Genomic DNA, 16,516 nt, shown 5'->3' with positions numbered 1-16,516 from the left:
TTTATTGACTTTATTGGGGTGACATTAGTTAATAAAATTATATAGGCTTCAGGTGTCCAATTCTATAGTAGATCATCTATACATTGTATTGTGTATTCACCACCCCAAAACAAGTCTCCTTCCATTATTATGTGGTTTTATTTCTTAATTTTTTAACTGATCCTTTTGCAAATTTAATGCAGGGCTCCTCTTTTAGTTTCTTTAAAATGTGCTTAGAATGTCATGATGGGAACAAGGTTTAAAAAATTAAGTATAAATCAGAATGGCGTGACGGAACACATGTAGTTATGAAGCAGCTGGGTTTGATGAGTTTATTCTTGCAGATTCTGTAAACTCCTCGTTACCCAGGCCCGAGGGCCGGGGCGGAGCCTCCTCTTTGACTTAGTGCCTGGAAAGCTTAGTAGCTGGGATCATTGATGGATTTGTGGAGAGGCCAAAACTCTAACGAGTTTATTAGAGAACATTACGGGAACTGAATCTTCATGGACCACTGAAACCTGTAAGGGACAGTCACAGTGTAAATGCCTACAGGAATTAGAGAATGTTAAGTTAGTGTCCTGCCATGGAAAGATACACACTAACAAATTGTAGCCCAAACTAATTTCAGAAGACCTGAGTTAGCATCTACAGTAAATTAATTGAGAAAGAGAATGAAAAGAATTTAATAAAGTGACTTGTTTTTTCTTCAGCTGCTTTCAAAATTGTGAAATCCTGGCTTGGTCCAGAAGCAGTGAGTTTGTTGAAGTTTACAAGTAAAAATGAAGTCCAGGAATATGTCAGCGTAGAATACCTGCCTCCCCACATGGGTGGAACGGTAAGTATAGTACTTGAAACTTGTTTCTAAAATAAGACTGGGTCATGGCACACTAGGTGTATTCTTTCCTCAAGGAAAAAGGACAAGCAATGTCATAACATCCAAAGAAAGATCATAGATTCCCCAAAACAGCAAGCAGTGTTACATTTTCTTAAGTTTTCAAGTTGTTACATTGCTATTTTTCAATGGTTCTGAACTGAAAAGTATTCAATAAGGAAGTATTCAGTATTCAGAAACAAGTATTCAGTAAAAAGTCTTTTTACTGCTATCTCAACCACCCTGTTCCCCTCCCCAGTTTCATTTCTTGTATTTCCAGGGACCTGTATGCCTATATAAACAACTGTAGTATATATGTAATGTATGTATAAGCAAATATAGTATTTATGTAATTCTTCCTTCTTCCCCTCCCTTTTAAACAAGTAGCATATTTATCCACTATTGTGCATCCTGCCTTTTTCTTTACATGTCTTAGAGATCATTTCAAAACAGTGGGACAAGCTGTCTTACTCTTATTCCTGGCTGCATAATATTCTAATGTCTAGAGATGAACCATAAATTATTTAATGAATAACCATTAGGTATTTAGTTTCCTTTTGATGTATCTTTAGTTTTCTTTTAATTGTTTACTATTGAACAATTTTTTAAGTTAAAAGATAATATATACGGTCAAGATTTTTTTGAAATGATTTTACTCCTTTAAAATAAGGGAGCAGGAGTAAGTAGGTGTGTGTTAAATTCTTAATACTGTATAACAATGAAATGTATTGTGATAATGACTTTATTTATAAACTGTGAACCTGTAGAATTGGTATGCCTTGGGTTAACTTGATTGATAATATCTGTATTTGATTTTTATAATCTACTTTGTATACTGCCTTCCTGGCAAAATTGTATTCAACCAGAACCAAGGGGATAGCAAGATGAAACGATTTGGTATGTCCTTTGTTTGTTTTCTTGAATTAAAAAGCAACTTGAACTAATATTTTAATTTGAAGTTTGCTGCTTTCCTATTCTGAGATTTCATATTTCATATTTTAACCTAGAAAAACAGAGTATGGTTCATTTTGATACAACCCTTAGTTAAAACGGTGATTTGACTGACTTGTCATTTTTTAGCATTTGCCCATAGAATTGTTGTATCTTAAAATTAATGCCATTGAGTAAAATTTATTTTTTTTAGAGTATAGAAGATTATTTTATATCCCTTCTCTGATGTTAGTAGTATAGTTCTTCAGGATTGTAGTCAAAATTGTAGTTAGGACTACTATTTTTTCACAAATTTTTCCCCCAAAAAAGTAATACAATGATTTTTTAAAAATAGCAAACAATAACAAAGACTGAGCAGTGTAACAGTGCCGTGGAAAGTGCATCCCCGCCACAGGTCACTGCGCACTGCTGCTTCCCGGGGCAGTCGCCGCGCCCGCGTTTCCTCTCCGCCGGCGATACTGTGGCCATTGTGCTGTTTTACATGATCGTCGCCGCTCATACATTCTCCTGTGGGTTCCCGTCGTTTAGCTTTCGGTTCTCCCATGTTGACTGCACTGTGGCCGTAACGTCACGGACCTGATCAGCTCCGTCGGAGGCGCGTTGCCCCTGCCCCGTCGCCGTCCCTCGTGCTGCGCGAGCAGCCTGAGCCCCCGCGCTGTGCAGCGCAGCGGCGTGTGCGGGGGACCGGGAGTAGGCATCGGGGCGCCGAGCGCCGCTTTCCCGAAGAGGCTGCGCATTGGCCTACAGCGCGTGAACGTTTGAACCGCGTTCCTGCCAGCACCACATATTCTCATTTTTGCCACTCTCAAGTAAAACATATTTCATTATAGCTTAATTTGCATCTCTTTCACTGTAAGTGATGCTGAGCATGTTCTAATTATTTAAAAGGCAGTCTTCATTCTTTTCCTATGAACAGTATCATTCCTTTATTCCTTCTTCTGTTGGGCTGTTCTTTCCTCGTTTATTTGTATATATTAACAAAAGCTGTCTTTTGTTTCTGATATGTGTGGTGCATATTTTCCCAGTTGTGGCCTTTAAAAAAAATTTATTTTAGTGTGTTCAATTTTTATCAATATTTGCATGCTTTCTAGGTTTTGTGCTATGATTGGAAAGGCTATCCCTGCTTATGTTTTTGTTTTGTTTTTAAATCCTCCTGTGTGTTCTGGAGCTTATATGGTTTTAAGAAATAAATACGCGCACACACACACACGCACACACTCTCGCAGACACACTTAAAGCTTTCATCCATCTGAAATTCTTCTTTGGCGTCAAGAGCGCGCTAAAGAGCCCGCTTGTTTTACAGAGGGCTGGCGGGTTGGCCCACGCCGCTGAGGACTTTTTCCTTTTCTGATGTACTTTGAATTTCCCTGCCTAATCCAGTCTGTTTCCTCGGCTGAAGGAATGGGTTTCAACTTTGCTAAGAGGGTTGTTTTTCTGCCCACCCTTCAGCAGGCTGATCCAAATTCTTTCCTTCCAGGACCCTTTCAAGTACAGCTACCCCCCGCTCGTGGACGACGACTTCCAGACGCCCTTGTGCGAAAACGGGCCTGTCGCCAGTGAGGACGAAGCTTCGAGCAAGGAAGACATGGAGAGCGATGGCAAAGAAACCCTGGAACCAGTGTTTAATGAAGAACAAACAGCTCTTCTGAAAAAGGTAATTTTAACATTGAAATGATACTGAGTCCTAAGCCGTGGCCCAGCCCCAACTCTGCTGGCAGCTTGCCGTGTGATTTGGGGTGATTCACAGCTTTCTGTCCGTCTGCGCCTTTGAATGTAAAGAGAAGCATGGGACGGGGTGGGCAGATTCCATACTTTTGTATAAAAATGGGCAAAATGCACCCAGAAGGAATTGTTTTATCTAAAATATTTTTATTTATCTGAAACAAAATTAAAACTTTACCTTGATCTACTTCCTCTCTGTTTCATATTTTAAAAAGCACTTAGTTGTCATCTTGTAATCAGGGGCTTGAAAGATAAATGCATAATTTAGAACAAATTTAAAGACTCTTAAGGGAAGGACCATGTTATATTTTCTATAGTGATATTTATAGTAGGCATTCAACTGTATGTTAATGTAATGTTAAAATATATTAAATATATAATTTAGGTATAATAAAGCTATGTTAAAGATTATAATTTGCATTGAATCAATATAATGTTTACTTTTTGACCTAATGACCTGCCCAACCATCAAGTATGAAACTAAATTTATCTTTTCTTTCTTCATATTGTTTTTAATCTTCAGAGTAGCCTAAGCGAACCTACTTCCAAAGCAGAAGAAAATGAAAAAGTTGATTCCAAGACAAAAGCTTTCAAGAAACCTCTGAGTGTGTTTAAAGGGCCCTTATTACACATCAGGTAATAATGGAGGATTTTACTAGCTATGCTTGCACAGCATACTTTGATCATACTGAAGGAACTGCAAAGTAAGAAAACTTATACACTGTTTTTGAAACTGTTGAAATACAAAATTAAGGGTTATCTGAAGGCTCACCTTGGTTTCCAGACATAGTGGATATTTTTAGCTACCTTTTTCTTATTTATTCCATTGAGTATGCTTAAAAGGTCCTCATATCACATCAGGTTATAAAAGTGAATATTCACATACTAACAGTAAATTTGAATGACATGTATTTTTCTCATTTTATTGATACTGTTAGACTTGCACAAGTTCAAAGACGCCAGAAACAACACTGAAATGTAGGTACTGATTGATTTGACCTTCCAAAAGCTAAAGCCAAATTTTTGTTTCTAAGTCATGCAATCCAAAAATTCAGGATTGTTTCTTTATCGTTATGTAAAGACCTCTTTCTCACTAATGATGCTTTTGGTTGGCAAATTTATTTAGCCTTATGTTAATATTGCTATACCGTCTTTCTTTACTGATGACTTAATATACCATTTCTGTGCCTTTACTTGAAACCTTTCTATATAACTGTTTTAGGTATGTCTGTTATGAACAATGCAGCCAGAGTTTTTAAAGATTGAATCTGAGGTTCTCTAATTGACAAGATTAGTTTGTTTACACGTATTTTGACTACTGTTATATTTGGATATTTGTGTCTGTTTGTATGTGAGAGAGGGAGAGAGAAAAAAACAGAAACGCACGTGCACGTCGTTTCCTGTGGGTTTTCTTTGCCAGTTTACCTCGTTGGAGTTTGTTTCCTATTTTTCCCTCTACTGTTTCGGAAGTTATGCACTGTTTTTTCACTGGAGGCCTGTCAAAACCATAGGTCCTGGCTTATAAATATCAAGGTATGGCTGGAAGAGCTCGGTAGGGAGAAAGCGAAAGCGGAACTTGGGGCTCTGCCCCAGGCAAGTCGCAGGGCTTCTACACACGCCCAAGGTCCCAACCTATGTCCGCTCCCCCAGAGCTTCTCATGGTTCCTGGGCTGGTTACTGAGAGCAGTTTTGAGATCCAAAACCTGTCTGTCTCTTCTGTGGCACACTTCAGAAGGAAACCAACAACCCTGCTCACTGACTGTCTTGTCCAAAGTTGGGCAAAGCCCCGCTGGGAGAGCACTTCCTTAAAAATGTGTGCTCTCTGGATGAATAAGCATCTCTGAGGTGAAGCCATTCCTGATATAACATGAGTCTGTTTAAAGGTATAGCTCTACGTCAAGAGCTATCTGAAGAATTCACCTTTTTTTCTAAAACAAAAATGCTGTCCTTCCCATTGTTTGGAGGCACCTGATGCAGTTTGGACAGTGTAACTTTGCTGAAGTCTCTTTGTTTTCATTTTAGGTGCTGGGCATGACAGTGGCCAAGAATAGTAAAATTTGCATTTTGAGGCTCTCTGATTTTACTGCCTGACAAGTTCTTCCTGCACTTCTCACCCTAGATTTTATTTGTGTTTATTTTTCTTCTTCCCTGTTGCACAGAAAAAGGCTTTATTAGTAAGAAATTATTCTGTTACTTGAATACATCTCTAATGAGCTTTCTTTTTAAGTTATGCTCTTCTCTGTTGGTGTATAAAAATATGCTCCACTCTAATCTGTTTGTAATTAGATGAAGTTGAAGCAGCAATTCCGTGTTTGCTTTGATTATTACCTATAACCTTCCAAAGAGTTCACGCAAGTGCACCTTAAGTTGGAGCTGATTATAGGACTAATTCAGAATCTTCCTAATTCTCTCTCTCTGTTCCTTCTTATTTTGCTTTTGATCTTGGGGAAACCATAGGACTTTTTAAATAGCATGCATTGGATCAATAAGATTAAAATACAAAATATATTAGGTAATTATTTTGTAATTTGTCTTTTTTGATAAAATTTATTTATACAAATGAGCATAAAATATTAACCAAATGTTTTTCTTCAAGCTAGACTAGATTGCCATTTATTTTAAGTAATATAAATGCCTTATTTTTTTGTCATCACTTAGCCCAGCGGAAGAACTGTATTTTGGAAGTACAGAATCTGGAGAGAAGAAAACTTTAATAGTGCTGACAAATGTAACTAAAAACATAGTGGCGTTTAAGGTAAATTTCTGAAAGATAGGATAAATTATGTGGGAAAATTTGAAATGGGAAGAGATTTTAGACATATTTTAATTGAAAGATTGATAATTTTGAACTTACACAATGGTTTTATTTATGATCTTTTTAGGCATGTTATACTGCCTTCTACTTCTATCCAAAATTTTTTCTGGAATCTGTATTTGAGTCTTTTATTTACAGTAATAGGCTAATGCCTAAAGTAATCCCAGGGTTTAAAATTTGTTATAAATAAAAAACCCAAGGAAAATCACTCTTCATTTTATGAATAGTTCTTAATAATAGTGAAAAATAAAACTGTAAAATCACATGTTCATTTTCTCCCCCAGTAGAGTATATTCAGGAGTACTAGTTTATTCTGGATACTAACCTGTTACTGAGCATTAAGTATAACAAGACTGAGCTGCAGGCATTACTTCCTTAAATCATCTATTTAATTTAAATCTAACCACTCAGATGTTTAGATGTCCTTTGATTATCTGCTGTTTTTTAAATTTCTGAACACTACTGTAACATGTGCGTTCAGTTTTTTGAATTTCTGTATTAAATTCAGGTGTTTGGCACATGTAATTATTTTATTTAAGAGGAAGGCTAAGTAACGATTGGACTTAAAAAAATGAGTGAATATTTTTTAAATAGCTTGAGATGCTTTTTTCCTAGCAGTGGGGAAAGATACATTCTATGCATAATCACCAAAGCTTATTTTGTAAATTTCGGTTATTGATTATTAACTGCTAATTTTGTTAAAGTTCCTTTTTAAGCTATTTCTCCAAAAAGCATAAAGGTTATTATGTGACTACTGTGTTTATAAACAGGTGAGAACAACTGCTCCAGAGAAATACAGAGTCAAGCCTAGCAACAGCAGCTGTGACCCTGGTGCATCAATTGATATAGTTGTGTCTCCCCACGGGGGTAAGTTGTCACATGACAGCCACTGCACTGTAGGCATCTGTTGTCCCACGTGTAAAATGAGATGGGCAAATGGGTCTCTAAAGTCCTTCCCTGCACTAAATAATCTTTAGTTGTTTTTTAACAAGTAAAATTGTTTAAACGGATACTAGTTGAAACTGAATTTCAAAAAATGAACATTTAGAATGTTTACCCTTTTTTACAGTAGCTCCATATCCCTGTCTTCCTTACTGTTTTTCTGGAATGACGCCTTAAGCCTCATACCTGATCTGTGGTAAAGATCCCTGTTCATGTGCTTTACCCTTCTGGAGTGCAGGTTTTGCTGTCTCTGCCCAAGACCGGTTTCTGATAATGGCTGCGGAAATGGAACAGGCCTCTGGCACAGGCCCAGCAGAGTTGACTCAGTTCTGGAAAGAAGTTCCCAAAAACAAAGTGATGGAGCACAGGTATGCTTTTTACTCACAAGTATTCAGATGTGGTGGCAAGGATCAGAAAGAGAAATGTGCCTACATGGGCTAGGCAGGCAAACCTTCCTTCTGGAGTTTGGCGGACATTGAGGCATCTAGCGTGGGCCCTGAGTTCTGCGAGGCTGTGGGGGCGCCCAGGTGAATGAGACCTGGAGTTTCTCAAGATGGTTGCTAATACCACATATTTGCTTTCAGGCCAGTGCCAAGAATCTGGATGTGTCAAAACACAGATCCTGTGTGATAACTTCAGTATAATCATGGGTAGGAAGAATGTGGCTTAGCAGCCAGTCCAGGTCCCTATGAATAGGCACTGAATGGCCACTGATCTTTTTAACTCTAAATTTGATCGGTATCTTCTGAAAGTGGAGGTAAAAAGAACCTTGTAATTCCATCTTACTAAAGAAGTCCTTAAGGCTAGGGACTTTGCCATACTCCTTTGTGTCCTCCTTTCAATTTGGTCTTTCCATAGACACCAATAAGACAATTGTTCAGGATGAGAGCACACTAAATTTTTTTTCAAACACAGAAGGTTTCCCAAGTCAAAGGATCTATAGCCTGGCCACTGATGAGTAGGATCTTATATTAATCTCAATAGTTACTCAAAGCAATAAACCTTCTTATGGCTTAACCTTGGACACAAGAGATATCCCAACAGACGGTTCAAAAATGCAGCCCTCACAAGATCAAAAAGCTCACCCCCAGAGTTAGCATAAGAAAGCAAAACCCTTCATTGTCTCAGGTGGTAAAAATGGTATAGTGCAAACATGTCTCCAGTTTCCCACAAGAAATGTGAGATGCCCCAGTCACAGACCTGCTAGTTTGTGACTCCAGGCAGGTGCTACTGGGATGGGACTTTTCCAGTACTTATGAGACAGTGAAGGTTGAGACAACAAAGGCCCCTTATGACAAACTCCCATGGGAGCTGGCACAGTCTGACAAAGAGAATGCTGCTTGTCACTTTGTGTCTCCGATCCCCAAGCCTATTCAGCTGGTTGCCAGATGCGTGCATCTCTCTAGAGAGAATAGTCTTACTGGTCACAAAGCCAAGCTCTCAAGACACAGAACAAGACAAAAGGAAAATTTTGTTGGGCCTATGGTTCTTCTCGTTATGACAAATGATGCAAAAGAAAACTGACCATCTCTGGGAGGGCAAAGGATCAACAGAAAATAAGTACTCAACAAAAGTCTCGACCAAGATCACTGTACAGAAGGAACTAGTTCACACATATATTCCCCTCTCAGCCTGATGCTAGAGTGAGATTCAGGAGAGCTGACTTTTTAAAGAACTCTTACCCTTTGCCAGCTTCTGCCAGTTTTCCAGGATCCAATCTGCAGGCTCCCAAATGAGTATGGTGTCTCAGAAGGTCCCATAGTAGGTGACCAAACTGTAGGGAAGGAAAAATAATTTTGCTTTGCCCTTCTAGGTTTTTGGCTGAGACCCCCCCCCAATCAAAGACACATAGCAGGAGAAAAACTAGCAGGAGTTTAATAACATGTATATCATCCTGGGTACATGGGAGGGACCCAGAAAACAGTAAAACTCCCCCAAATGGCCCAAGCCACCACCTTAAATACCGTCTCCAGCTAAAGACAAAAGATGTTAGGGTGAAGGAGCCAGTTATGGGAGGTTATCAGGCAAAGCACAGTAAACAAGGGCAAGGTTGTTATATAGATTTAGGTCAGTGCCTTCTCCATTGATAAGAGTCTTTTATAGATTTAGCCTTCTTTCAGGTACAGAGTGGGAGACACTCTTACAAACAGAGATTCCCTTGTAAATATAACTCCTTCTTACAAAGGGGTAAGTTCCTGAGTTTCAGAGCTTTTCCAGTGTCTGTTTTTTGTTTTATTTTAAAATGAGCTCGATAATATTAATACCAAATTCTGTCCCCTTCAAAGATAAATACACACTGAGCTGCTACTTTAGGTGAATCTGGGGAAAGGAATGAGTATTTTCAACTGTGTTACATATACTTCTCTAGGGGTTTTTTATTTCATATTTTACTTTTTTTAAAAATTAAAAATTTTAAGAAGTTATGTTTCATTTGGATTTTCCTAGGTTAAGATGCCATATTGTTGAGAGCAGTAAACCAACCACTCTTACATTAAAAGACGGTGCTTTTAACATGTCAGATAAAGCCAGTGAAGATATGTGTCTACAAGTAAGTGCTCGTTCTCCTAACTAAAACAGTGTTGTTAATGCTAATTAACATTAGAAATCCGTTTTTCCCACTGACCTAAGGAAAACCTTTGGCATAGATACAATGGAAATGCTCTCTTCTTTGTGAAGGGAAGCCAAATCACAAATGGTAAGCTGCAAGTTACTTTTGGAGATCTGCTGTTTTAAAGCTCTGTCCATTTTTTTTCTTCAAAGATTTTTAATTGGTTTTTAGAGAGGGAGCGAGAGAGAAGCATCAAGGTGAGATCAAAGCATCGATTGGCTGCCTCCCGCACCCCCCAGGGATTGAGCCTGCAGCCCGCGCTTGTGCGCTGACCGGGAATTGAACCCGGAGCCCTTCAGTGCATGTACTGATGCCCAAGCAACCGAGCCACACTGGGGGAGGCAAAGCTCTGGCCATTTTAATTTGATCTAGAAACCATATTGCACAGCGGGAGCAATCAAAGAATTCTGTCACAGAAGAGGTACCATGTAGTGTATTTAAATGAAAAAAAGACGGAGAGGGAGTGCTACTCTCTTTTCAAGTAGCTGGTTTCAGTACTCCCAGGAAGTGATTACTTTGCTCCTTTCTCATTAGAAATTAGACCTTTTCCAAACAAGAGTAAGCAGATACATGTTTGCTCACCAAACGAGTCTAACTCCTCGTTGCATTTCCAGCTACCAGCCTTTCAGAATAGATGGGCGCATCCTGTAAACGTTTGGGTTCCTGATATGCCTGTTTGTTGTTCACATGATTGAAGTCCAGTTTTATTGATACAAATCTCTCATCCTTTTTTCCGTTTAGCTCAATCGTTTACTAGAAAGCAATAGAAAGCTTGAAGACCAAGTTCAGCGCTGTATCTGGTTCCAGCAGCTGCTGCTTTCCTTAACAGCGCTCTTGCTTGCTTTTGTCATCTCTTTCTTCTATTTGTTGTACAGCTAAAGAAGTGCTGCTTGGTAGGAAACATGACTCTTTCGTCCATTAGCTGGATAAAGCAGGACCCAGAACTTCTCCACCATGCTACTAACAGTGTCACACATCTGTGCTTCCTGAAAGGAAATGTGCAACATTTAAAGGGGAACAGATACATGTCTTGAAAGTAAACTGTTAGAATAAAGAAACACTTAAGAAATTGATAAGAGTATAGCTGGTTAGTAAAATAATTAAATGCATATCTGCTGTGTAAATTAATACTTTAGATATAACTTATTTTTTTCTTTGGATTTGAATACTTTTAAAGCTTGAGTTTTATCATGTGTATATATTAGCAGAACCGAAAATTATAACCTGCTTTGTTGCAGCCAAAAGAATGTAATCTGCTTTTTTATAACATAATTATTATAGCTGAGCCAACTTATTAGCTTTTCTATACTGTGTATATAGAACATGTATATTGGGGAAAAACATACAGAGTAATTTCTGTAATCATGACTGTAATTTTGAGAGTTACTTCCAGATGGTAGTCAATATTCTTTTGGAATGTAAAACTACTTAATGCCAAGCCACCTTTTGCCTTTCTTATTTGTCTTCCTTAACAACCTGCCTTCTATTAATCTCAGACTTTTTTCTTAAATATGTTTGTATTTTTAGAGAGAGGAAGGGAGAGGGAGAGAGAGACACACATCAGTGTGAGAGAGAAACATGGATTCGCTGCCTCCTGCACACCCCCTGCCGGGGATGGAGCCCGCAGTCCAGGCACGTGCCCTGCCCGGGAATCAAACCGGCGGCCCCTTGGTGCGTGGGTCAGTGCTCAGCCAACTGAGCCACACTGGCCAGGGCTCGGAGTTTCTTATGAACATTCTTATTTAAGTAGAATTTTGAAAACTGAGTTTGGTTGGGGTTTCTTTGAATTCTGTTAATGATGTCCAGTGGGAAAATCTCTCCAGTTCTACTTTCCAGTCTTTTGATGCCCTTTCATGTTGCTCACTATGGCTGGACCCTCACCTATTTGCTTCATGTAGTATAAAGGCCTGGTTGTCCTCTTTTGCCTCATATTCACCCTCTTTTCTTAAATGAAAGGGGTTAGATAAAAATGTTGATAAGTTAGTTTTTGAGGTGCATGGCAGTATAATTCGTTTACATTTCAGTTCCTTGTTAAAGTCAGCCATGAAAAGGGAACTTGACCAAAGAGTGGAGTATCTATAAGGGTGAAAGGAAAAAGAAGCAACACTCAAGTGTCAGTTCTCCATTTAAGACTAAAAACCAACTCGTGATGAGCTGTAAACCTTCAGACCAGGACTAAGTGACTTGCCTGATTCTCTGCCTCGTCACAGTAGTACCCAGACGGTTCCTAAATTCCTAAAAAGAAACACCTTGGAGGAGCAGAGGCTACTGAATTAGTTTGTTCTCATTAGCATAACCAGTTTCAGTCCATGTCAGTTTACATGTAAATCGACTTTATAGGAAAGGAGAAATAGTCTGCCTGTAAAATTAATTGTGAGTTTCGATTGGGCCATGTGTGGAGATTTTCTTTATTTATTCTGAAGTGTAGTGTTGACGGTTTTCATCTAGAGAAGCTGATGAGTCCAAAACTGAGTTATGAAGAACCATATAAAAGAGTCCCTTCAGAACTGGCCTATGAAATAAACCTTAAAAGGACACTGGTCTGATACTTTCTCTTAATTTGGGTTTTTCTGTTTCAGTTTGCCACCTCCAGACGTGAAAGTGACTGCAGTCCACCCTAAGTACTATCTGTAGTATCCCCCTGTGTTTGTGCACAGTGGTTTTCCCTTATATGTTAGATTCCTGGCTTTAATATAATCAAATCCCAAAATGTATGTTTTTTGTTCCTCAGCAAATAAATGAGGAAATAATTAGTCAAAATTGGAAATGTTTTATCCTAACAGTGTCCCTTTAATGTTTCATATGAAAATTACATTGATTTACTAAAACCTTCTTCCTCAATGTCTGGTCAGTTGAATTTAATAACATATCTTGTTAACATTTGTGTGTCTGTTAAGTGTGACTAAGCAAAATTACTGAAAACTTACTATAAAATCAAAGGCATCTAAACTTTTGTACTTGTCTTAATCACTATATTTACATGTGATTTTATTCTGTCTTCATTTGGTTTTATTTAATCACATCTGTATGATTATTTTTGGTACTCTACAATTATTTTATTTTGAATCATGTCATTACTTTTTCATGACCAAATTACCAAGAACCAACATATATATAGATTTAGATTGTTTTCACTTGAGGATGGAAATTAATAGATTCTGCATGAAAACATTAATGATATATCATTAGTTTGATCTGCAAGTTGCCTGAAAATGCAATTGCTGGTAAACCTAGCCTCAAATTTCATAATAATAGCATAACTTTTTATATCTTCCCACTAATTTTGACTGGATTTAATAGCACTTTATTGTACAATTGCAAAAAAGTATATTCCTAAAACTGTTGCCAGTGTAATTTCTCTAATGTTCTGGTGCTTTTCATATATTTTCAGTATTTTTATTACTATATTGGTATTTTCTTTGTATAAATTGATCAAAAGAACATGTTTTCTATTTTAATATGTTTTAGAAAATAATTGCATTTATGAAATAAATATCATCAGGAAAAATCTCTGGTCTCTAATTGATAAAGCGTTTTAAAACCAATGTTCAGGCTCACTCTGACCTTTAACAGTTCATATTAATTTCTTTTACACTCGCTTTGCATTTCTATAAAGACATCCCTGCAAGCTTCCGAAGATGCATTTGTGTTATCAGGTGACCTGTCCTTAGCGTGTCCCTTTTCCTGGCCCCGGGTCGGGGTCTGGCTGCCGTTCGCTGGAGCTGTTTCCTTCACACAGCGTTGGACTCGCCGTCCTGGCTGGGGCTCCATGTTGAAACCTATCGCCAGAGCTGTCCCACCTCCCCCCACTGCACACACCTTCATGCCGTGAAGAGAGAAGAGGCCCTGGACTGTCGGCATGGTCCCCTTGCCACTAGAAGAAACAATGTCCAAATGTCAGCTACTGCTCCAGAGAAATAAAATGAATAGGACAGGTCTGTCTGCTGATCAGAAAAAGAGGTAGAGATACAGAACCATCAGAGAAGATAAAAATTGTGCTACAGAGACAAGGGTAACCTAACAAGAAGTGCTACACCTACTGTGGTGTCTGTGGTCTCCTTTCTTAAAGGCCACAGTTTTCTAGGAAGAGCTCCTGTGGGGAAGCTCGTTACTTTACAACAATCTTCAGCTCTTTCTCCCTTACACTTTCACCAGCAACTCAAGGTATCCTGATGTCAGAACAACATGGGCCCCCAGAGGCACAGGGCTGCGCCTCTCTCCCTGGCCCGAGGACAGAATGGAAACCCCCATTTGTTCCAACAGAGGCAATGGCGGTTAAGAGAGAGGGCTCTCAAGTAAGACTGCCTGCCACTTGCTCCCTATGTGACTTGGGAACGTTAACTGACCTTCAGCCTCAGTTCCCTCGTCCCTCAGTGAGTCTGATAATCATGGAACTACTTCACAGGTCTGATGGGAGAGTGAGAGGAACTAATGCATTCAAAGCGGCCCTGGAGAGGCTGGCCTCGCTTTGCTGATGTCTCCACCTCCCTCCATCCCAGCTTCCTAGACCTTTTCCCACTCCAAATCTCTTCTTTCAGGAAGGGCCCAGTTCTGTTTAAGAGCTTACCTGATTGGGTCAGGCCCACCCACAACAATCCTCTTTCTGATGAACTCAAAGGTAACTGATTAGGAACCTTAATTACATCTGCAAAATACCTTCTGCTGTATAAGCTAACCTAAGTCATAGGAGTGCTATCCATTCACATTCACAATCACTAGCCCTGGCCCCCGCTTAAGTGGATAGGGTTATACAGAGTGTTGGGTGGACCTGCAAGCTCATCCAAACTAGTCCCTCCATTTTACAGACCAGGAAACCAAGGGTCAGAGAACTTACCAGTCTAATTTCCTGTTTTGAATTCACAAATATCTTCCACATGAAAGGAAATAGACTGGAACATCTATGTTAAGCACCAATGACCAGCCTGGGGGACAGTATGTCTCTATCGCAGTTGGCTTTCTTCAGTCTCATAGCTCAGTGTGTACAAGTATTCAAACTTTTATAAATAAACTATTAAGGGAAAGCATGTCACCACTATTTTAAACATTTATTTAATCATAAAAATCCCTTCAGACACATTCTCATGATAAGTTCATGTGCTAGGGCCAAGGGGACTTCCAGTAATTACGTGCTTTTGTAAACAAAGCTCTAGTGAAAAACAGTAAGTTTTCTTTAACTTTCCCTTTTCCTTTGGAATAATCCATTTGGTTAAATTAGTTTTCTTGGACATAAATTTGCTCTGTGAAGGTGGTTACACACAAAGTTTCAAACTAAGAAAGGAAAAAAGTCCTTACAGAGACTTGCATCATGATTCCAATGTACTCTGGACCAAATGCCAGTGACTTGACTTCTATTACCCCAGAAAGTCCCCTACGAATTCTCCCGTCATTCTAGAGCTCTGTATATACATATGTGCGTTGAAAATCTCACTCGTTTTTGAAAATCATCCCAAATTGTCCTGCATGGACTTGCTGTTGCCCCACAAATTCAGATGTGTATTCTTGTTTCCAACTGCAAGAAACTTCAATACTAATAGTAGGCCTGTCCCCTATTGCTGGACCTGGGACTATAACAAAGAAGTGAATCATTTGTCTTTCCCACTCCAATATTGCTTTATATTTTCTGCATTAAGCCTTCACTAGAACACTATCATGAAGATTCATTCTATGTATGACACCTCATTATATTTGCAGTTACATTTGTCCTGCACTGCTTTTGCCCACTGAGAGGCAAATGTGCTTGAGCAACTTGAGTCAAATACCAAATCACTCTTCTCAGTTACAAACTAAATGTCAAACGTGTTTTGGGGGTACTTTTTCAATATTCTAACTCTGTGACTCTAGCTACTTCCTTTTAGCAGGGTGGGGAGGGAGGAGGTTATTATTAGGGGCAAAAATAATAGTATGACACAGTCTACTGATTTTAGTTTTTTAAATGTGGCTGACTGATAAGTTGATAAAAGGAGAGATAAAAGGAAACTGATGTAAAAAAATAAAACTTCCTTGCAAATCCAGTATTTACTTCTCTGGGATCTTTTAAATGACTTAAGAGCTTAGTCACTAAATGTGGGGGTATGTCTTATAGAAGAGTTACATTCTAAAGTCAGTCCTTAGCATATAATTGAATATAGTGAGAATTTCCCCTGAAAATTCATGAGGAAGGTGCCACAATAGAAATAGTAACCCATAGCTTGGTGAGTCCAAACTTTAATTTTGACGCCAGATAAAGTATTTGATTTGTATGGGGGGGGGTGTAATGTAGTGCAATAAAAAATGCATTGTGTCTAAAACTAGACTCACCATCAGCAAGATTCTCTTAAGAGACACCAGAGAATTGAGAAGGAAAGAAAAACATATTTACTATTTGACATACATCGAGTGGCGTAGATTCTAAGACCGGGAGCCACATATAAGTGAGGTTGCTCACATAGGGCCAAAGTCAGAACTAAAATCTGGTCTTCCTCTTAGACAAACCTCTTTAGGAAGGGTCCTCACCATATCTCCACTTCCATCTCACTCCCTGTTTTCCCATCCATTCTAATGCCTATTTCTATCACTCTAACAAAACAGCACTTGCTAAAGGCCAGCAATTACCTCCTTGTCACCTCATCAATGGACTTGCTTCAGCCTG

At 38.8% G+C, this 16,516-nt stretch overlaps 1 protein-coding gene across 2 annotated transcripts in view; it reads left to right on the top strand.

Moving 5' to 3' along the window:
* Positions 1 to 13,231, top strand: part of MOSPD2 (motile sperm domain containing 2) — a 35,598-nt gene extending 22,367 nt beyond the window's left edge. The window contains exons 8-15 of one of the 2 annotated variants that reach the window (XM_081126713.1): positions 690 to 814; positions 3,279 to 3,455; positions 4,047 to 4,159; positions 6,182 to 6,278; positions 7,109 to 7,205; positions 7,519 to 7,648; positions 9,726 to 9,828; positions 12,468 to 13,231. In XM_081126713.1, coding sequence (XP_080982839.1) covers positions 690 to 814; positions 3,279 to 3,455; positions 4,047 to 4,159; positions 6,182 to 6,278; positions 7,109 to 7,205; positions 7,519 to 7,648; positions 9,726 to 9,828; positions 12,468 to 12,509 — 884 coding nt within the window. In that variant the 3' untranslated portion in view covers positions 12,510 to 13,231. Of the gene's footprint in view, positions 1 to 689; positions 815 to 3,278; positions 3,456 to 4,046; positions 4,160 to 6,181; positions 6,279 to 7,108; positions 7,206 to 7,518; positions 7,649 to 9,725; positions 9,829 to 10,629 lie in introns of both variants that reach the window. The other variant, XM_081126712.1, reaches the window with a different exon arrangement.
* The last annotated feature ends 3,285 nt before the right edge of the window (positions 13,232 to 16,516 follow it).

Source organism: Miniopterus schreibersii (genome assembly GCF_964146895.1).
Source record: "Miniopterus schreibersii genome assembly, chromosome: X".
Taxonomy (NCBI): domain Eukaryota; kingdom Metazoa; phylum Chordata; class Mammalia; order Chiroptera; family Miniopteridae; genus Miniopterus; species Miniopterus schreibersii.
The sequence above is the reverse complement of the archived record's forward strand: the minus strand, read 5'-3'. Positions and strand labels throughout refer to the sequence as shown.